General features: G+C 48.3%; 1 protein-coding gene across 1 annotated transcript in view; it reads left to right on the top strand.

Moving 5' to 3' along the window:
- Positions 1-3,035: 3,035 nt before the first annotated feature.
- Positions 3,036-7,046, top strand: part of LOC119464588 (zinc finger protein 691) — a 43,610-nt gene continuing 39,599 nt past the window's right edge. Inside the window, exon 1 of the mRNA XM_037725615.2 lies at positions 3,036-3,147. Within this exon, the coding sequence (XP_037581543.1) occupies positions 3,096-3,147 (52 nt within the window). The 5' untranslated portion in view covers positions 3,036-3,095. The remainder of the gene's footprint in view (positions 3,148-7,046) is intronic.

Below are 7,046 nucleotides of genomic sequence, written 5' to 3'. Positions count from 1 at the left end.
GATGTGATCTGAATTTTCAAGTGAACTTGGTAAAGAAGCACTTGCAGTAGAAGAAACACTAGTGTATGTGGAAATAAGCTTCACTACAGGGTGTTGCAATTACAATAATAAAACTATTCTGGTAGAAACTGTCGAGTTTGTGCTAAAGGTGGCGAGGATTGAAATCACCGAGTAATCCTCGAGCCAGGAGGTCCTGAATTTAGATTTTACAAGGTATAAAATTGAGTGCAGTGATGAAAGAAATAAAGAAAAGAAGCCGCAAGCAGACATGGAGTAGCTGGTTTACCTGGCTATAGTGTAAACAAGCAGTGAATAGGTAAGTTGTGTAATTCGAAATGTGTCTTGAAATGCAGAGTAATCACGAGGTTGCTAATGGTGCGTACACTCGATTTCTGTGAATCCATTGGCGGCTGAAGCCGGCGATTCGCTGTATGAGAGGTATTGCTGGCTTAAAAAGCTATTTGTAGATGGGTACGGCAGCCATTATATTGCCAATGTCGTAAGTGTCCTACGACTGTACCCCCAGGACTTCTTCATCCTGTGCCGCGTCCTCATTCTCCCTTTGTGAATGTTGGTGTCGACCTTCTAGGCCCATTTCCACAATAACACAGCGCCAACCGATGGATAGTCCTATCCGTCGACCTTTAGAAGTGCTATGCAAAAAATGCGGCAATACCTGCTGCAACAACCTTGCACGTTTCGCAGTTCATGCTTTGCTTTTTAATTCTGCCACCATGGTCCTCCACACGTCGTCATCAAGAAAATCTTCTGTCTGTTTGCCTGCCAGTTTCGCCATGCGACTACATATCACCCACTAGACCAATGGACCTTGTTGAACGCATGAACAAGACTCTCGTGAACACGGTAAGCATCTATGTTGATTAACACAATAACTGGGGCAAAGTGCTACCTTACATCACTTACTCATACAGCACCGCAAAGCATGAAACCACCGGGTACCCTCCATTCTATCTTCTTTACACTCGTTCCCCTCGCAGCTGCCTCAACACTATTCTTCCTTTTACACTGGACGTGGACACCGTGGTTGCAGAGTTGCTATTCCGCGCAGAAGAGTCCCGTCGTATTGCCCGCCTACGTACTCTGGCATCTCAACAGCATTCGAAGACATGCTACGACACTCCCCATCAACACGTTCCTTACGTTAAAGGTGGCCTTGTGTGGCTGTGGATGCTGCTCTGCAAGCGCGGTTTGTGCCAGAAGTTGCTGGCCGGCTACACCGGTCTGTTCGTCATTCTTGACTGCCTCAGCGGTGTTACCTACGTAATCACTCGCCTCACAAGTACTGGTTGATACAGCTGACTCGCGTTGCGCCTTACCGCCATCGAGCCCTGACTGACTTGCCCAGTGGGCATCATCTGTGAATGGGGAAGTGAAACGGGCTCACAGAAGTTAGAAGAGGACGAAGTTGGACTTTACTGCGAGCGTCTCATCTCCCATCTTGTAAATAAATGTGACCCATCATCACAATATGCTGGATAAGTTTAGAAATGTCAACATGGGTTGCACGAAGTGCTTGCATGAGGTTCGGTTTGTGAAATTTTGGAGTAGAATCGTTACATGATTCTAGCCCTGATTGTACGTTTTGTGCATTCTAATGTTTGCTGGTTCTTTTAACTTTTCTTTTTTTTCTGGTAATAAGTGTAATGTATCTTCAAGTGTTTGTGCACCATATATATATATATATATATATATATTGTTTTATTTAAGCAATAATACTTTTTTTTTTGGCTTTTTGCCCCTGTTTATGTGACCTTGAGCTTGACCATGACACCTGCATATACATAATTTCTGATCAATGGTTTCGGAGCCAGTTTCTCCGGCATAGACGCCCGGTGCTCTAACCACTTGGCCACAGACGCATGCCTAAAAAGGCGGTATAAAACGCACATTTGAATTTACCTTGTGCAAATAATTAGGCAGCACTTTGAGATGCTTGGCGCATTAAGATAGAAGTTACGGGAGGCGTTCATTGCCAAAATTTGCAGTGCGTTTGTTGTTATTGTGGCATGTTTCTACAAGGTCATGCAATTAAGACATAGTGTCCTGTGATTCAACACCCTTTAATGCTGAATGAAAGTTTCACTGTCTGCAAGGTCCACCACCGGCTCTCCTCACTTGCAGTGCATATCTTGTCTAATGCACCAGCCTTGCTGGCTAACCTCCGTGTACACTGATTCCTGCAGTGTGTGGGAATTGCAAAAAAGAAATAAAAGATCTTGACAAGATAAACACTTCTAATAGCTATTTCAGTTTGAAGCGGAGTTACATTTTGTGGTACTTGTCTTGTATGCAAAATTGTAAGCATGAACTTGAGATCAGTATTGTTTGCCAAGGAAGAGAACATGTCTCGAATTTTTGACACCATTGCACTCTGGCATTTCACAGCTTAGATTGTAACGCACTGCTTTTATTTCTTGAAGAATAATAAAAAAATGACACCTGCACTGTTGCATTGCACTCAATTGCACCCAGATGCAAACTATTTACTGTTTTTATAAATCTAGTTGTACTCACGGTTATTTGATGAAGAACAATCGAGCTGTCGCGCCTGTAGATGGCTTGCTGAAATGGAATAAATGAAGAAACAAATTTGGGAGGGCGCTTATTAAGCTTCGCCTTTAAGAGTGGAACGCGATACATTCAAAGATCCCTGGCTGCTTATTAGGCTTTTTTCTCGTATATTTAAATTACAATCCGATGCTACCACGTCTGTTGGTTGTGGTGAAGTTGTACTTTACGATTTTCTGACAGATTTTACTTTGAGAAATTCAATTTTCGTTCACTAACGCCTTGCGCCACGCGAAGGGCCTGCCCGGTCGGGTTGGTGCGAGATGATGTGGTTCGGCATGATTATTTACGCCAACGTCGCCGGCGCTTTCGCCGACGCCGGATTTTCTGCGACACGGGGCCCTTAATGCTGTCGCGTTAACATTTGGCTGGCATACAGGTACTGCTACAGTGGTACGGGACATAAGAAACCGAAATGGAAACTATTCATCTGGGCAGCTGGCAGCCTAACGGACGTGAACATCAATAATGGCAGCGTTTTTTGGTTATGCTTTTATCGATGCTCCATGGACGAGGCAGAACATGACAGAGGTGGCGAAAAAGAATATGACGGTGACGGTAAGTTATTTTACATTCTGTGGCCTTTTTCACATGTCTGACAGCACGTTGCTTTCACAGTCATGCGTTCCAGGCGTGCTTAACCTCGTGTGTGTGCGCGCGCGCTGTGCAAGTCGTGCGTGCTCGCTGTCAGTGTTCTTGTCACCACGGTTTGATTCCCTCCTTAGCAAAGGATGATGTATTCGCCGAGTGATGCGAGCAGATAGGGAAAATGAATAGCGAAAGTTGAAGCCGTCTCTTATTGAACGCGCTTTGTCAGCTCCAGCGAACACAGCTTCTGCAATCACTTCCCGTGACACGATCGTGGTCGTAATCTGCCACTGCTTGGACATGTTTGGGAGGGCGGTTGTGCTCAGCGTTGTTTCTAAACACTGCAGTATTCCTAAAAGTTTACTGAGCACACGTGAAGTTGTGTCGGTATTGTTCGCTGAATCCCATTATGCTAAATTTCGCACCCGGCGAGGTGTTGCCCTGGGCACTGTGCGGTAGCAAATCATCACGTGAGTCGTGAGAAGCTAGGAGTACTGCAGCCCGTTTCATGTGGTGCAGCTCTACACGTGCGACGTTGCATAGAGAATGTGGACGGATGGTCAAACGTGGACAAGCTAAGGCGTCTTGGCTGGTGATGACGGGAGCGCGAAGTGTACGCGTCCGGTGCGTTGTTGAAAGACTTTAGAACTGGGGCGAAATCTCGGAACGTTAGCCCGTTCCCCCATTCCTGTCGTTATCCGGGTTCCAGTGTTGTGAAGCAGCATACGTGAGTAGCGATGGAAGATGTGCTTTCTGGAAGGCATTATTTGCCGTTAGGATGTCGGTTTAATAGCATATTACAGCGGAGCTGTTAGAACCTCGCTACAATTATCATTCCGTCGTCCGCAGCTTCGCCGAGCTGCGGGAGAGAGAGCTGAGAGAGAGTGAAAGCAGAGTATGGATGATGATGATAAAAATATATTTATTGAAGGATGGGGGCTCGAAGGCCTATAATGTGGAATAGGAAGGGGAGAGGGGAGGAGTATTCAGAGCCGTTCTAGAAGCTGCGCGTCCTTGGTGAAACCCAAGAGTGAGTCCAGCATGGCCCTGTCGGAATCCGCTAATCCAGCTAGTTGCCGGCCTAATCCACTCCTCGTAGGACGACACTTGCAGCGCCCTCAGGTGGCGGTCCCGCTGCTTAGCGTAGCGCTGGCACTCCCAAAACAAATGGGCTGCGGATGGTCGCATGGCCACGCTGCAGTCAGGGCACCTGTGCGGCTCCTGGGGTGCTTCTTGGTCCTCAGAGGCTGTCGAGGGGCCAGGTTCCTGCGACGGAAGGGTGTCAGGGGAAGGGAAAGGAGGGCGTCTCTCCCGGCCTGGCTGGTACTGCCGCCACCTCTCCAGCACGTCCGGTGTGATGACGAAGCCGGAACGGAGCCTATGCAGCAGCACCTGCCCGGACCTGGGGAGACCCACAGGAAGTGGGTTTGGGCCTGGCGGCACACTCGCATGGAGTTTCCTCTTGCGTCAGTTGGCTGCTGCTCTCAGAGCTGTCTGGGTCATACAGTGGTCCTTTTGTCGTGCTACTTGTGCTGGTGCTGAGGGTCTCTGAAGGATCCCGGGAGACGACGCAGTTGGAAAGAAGGGCACGCGCCGCCTCATGGGCTCTCTCATTTCCCTTGATGCCCTGGTGACCAAGGATCCACTGAAGTGTTGCAGTGACGCCACGGGCCTCCGTACGCCTGAAGGCCTGCTTCACTAGGAGTACTTCTGATAAGGCTGTGTGGCGAGACTTGCAAGCATGCAGCGCATATTGGGAGTCGGTGTATATGTCGATGTGTTTTGCCTGCGTGCTGCTTGAGACCCGGTCTACTGCCCAGCCTATCGCCCGGAGTTCAAGTTCTGTTGGGTCGTCGGCATCAGCAGTTATGAAGGTAGAATTGGTCGCACAAGAACCGGCTACGTGGTAGGCGACTGCTCCCTCACTGGTGCATGGGTCGAAAGCTGCGTCAGTGTACACTTGTTCTTGGCTTGGTGGTGCGTCTGCCAGACTCTGTGCCTGACGCACAGCAAATGCTGCCTGACGGTGCGCATGTTGTGCACCCATGTTTCAAGGCGTTGTGTCGACGACAGCAATGTCATCCCAAGTTGGAATTCCCGATGGCAGTTGGGTGCAAAAATAGCGTCGCGCATTGCGCCGAATGCACCCGGTGTCCGTGACTGCAGCCGATGCCTCTGGCGGCGGCTTGGCAGGTTTCGACCAGAGAACTGGACAGCCGTCGCTTGCGAAAGACAGAAGCGAGAGCTAGGGAAGCTGAAACCAAGCGTCGCAGAACATCCCGAGTTTAGATTGAGAGAAGCGGAGAGTTCGCGTAGGTGAAGAAATGAACATCCATAGGCTCGTGAACGTGGCTGGTTGAATGCATCGCGATACTGCGCAGAACATTGTGAAGAAATGGAAGATCCTGGGTTGAGGGTGCTCAGGAACTTTCGCAACATGCAACAACTTAAGACTAATGGTGCTAATGGACGATTTAAACGTGAGTTTCTAGACATTGAATTTGCCCACAGCTGTACAGTGTAGTAATTGTGACCAGCGAAGATGGGGGAAGCCCAGCAAAAAGACTAAGTGTGTGGTTTGCCGCTACTTTACTAGGCTTTCCCCAGCTCCGCAGGTCTCTGGAGTTTGCGATTGCAGAGCCATGCATAATTTTTTTTATTGTCTGTGAGGGACATTGAAAGTGATGGGCTTGCTTCAGAATAAGCTGCATATCAGACTTTGCCTGGAGAGGGCCACAAAGATGAAAGAGCTGCCTATTGTGTAACAGGAATCGTCAAAGGCCACCGACCGTGCTGGTAGCCTGTGCAGCTGCACGAAAATGCGTGGAGCTGAGGTGAAAATATAGATGTGCTAGACGTACAGCTTATCGAAAAAAAGAAAAAAGGCCAGCCATTTATTGCTGGCAATTGCCAAAAGCAGACAAAGCAATCACGAGACACGATTTCTGTCGTTCGAAGCTTGTGAAAAGGAGCGTGGTCATTTCCTGCATTCGGCAGAGTTCAAGTTCTGTCATCACATGTTCGAATTGATGGACTAAAGCAGAGCTAGTTTCCAAAGAATGTACTGTCTTCGATAACTGGTAAATTGTCAAGCATCTTGACAGGAAGATAGACAAGTCGGAGATAATGAAACAAGCAGTGCTTTAAGTCAGGGGGGGGGGGGGGGGGTCCCGCTTTGGCAGGTCAACTGTAATACTGCAGCACCCATTCGACAGGCGGTGGAGGTGATTTTATTACCATTGGGGCCTTGTACGGGGCAATTCAAGCTTTCCACTTTTTCCATAAATGATTTAATTGCAATTAATCGACTGATGTGGCCCACAGTGAAGGCTGGTCCCCGGCCGAAACGTCAGTTGTCAATCGTGGTATTTTCCCTACATGCTTCTATTCTTTGACCTCTTTCATTGGCCGGATCCTGTGATTTGAACGCTTCACTGATGCGTGTATATATATAGATGAGCGTGTGTGAGTGCGCCCGCGCTATACTGGTTGCAGCCCTACGAGGGGCCCCTCCCCCCTTCACTGAAGGAAGACTTTAAGCCCTGGAAACAAGGGAGGGTTCTGATATACTCAGGAGGTTACTATAAATTGACGAAGGCGGGTGAGTGGCGTAGTGTGCAAGTTGTACTTGCTGCCTTCAAGAAACTGAACGCATGGTAAGCATATAGAAGTAGGCATGCAAGCAACACAGAGCCAGAACAGGCCTTGCAGCATGTGTGTTGACCACCACTAGTAAATTAATTGTTTACAGTATCTCTCTGTGCAACAGAAAATACTGTGTCAGACAGATAGAGAGGTGTACAAACACAAGATCGAAAATTGTATTGCAATTACTGGAAAAAATTGCAACCCGGGAAACATAGCTGCTA

This window comes from Dermacentor silvarum, chromosome 9, assembly GCF_013339745.2.
Source record: "Dermacentor silvarum isolate Dsil-2018 chromosome 9, BIME_Dsil_1.4, whole genome shotgun sequence".
Taxonomy (NCBI): domain Eukaryota; kingdom Metazoa; phylum Arthropoda; class Arachnida; order Ixodida; family Ixodidae; genus Dermacentor; species Dermacentor silvarum.
Note: the sequence above shows the minus strand (reverse complement) of the source record. Positions and strands in the feature narration are given on the sequence as shown.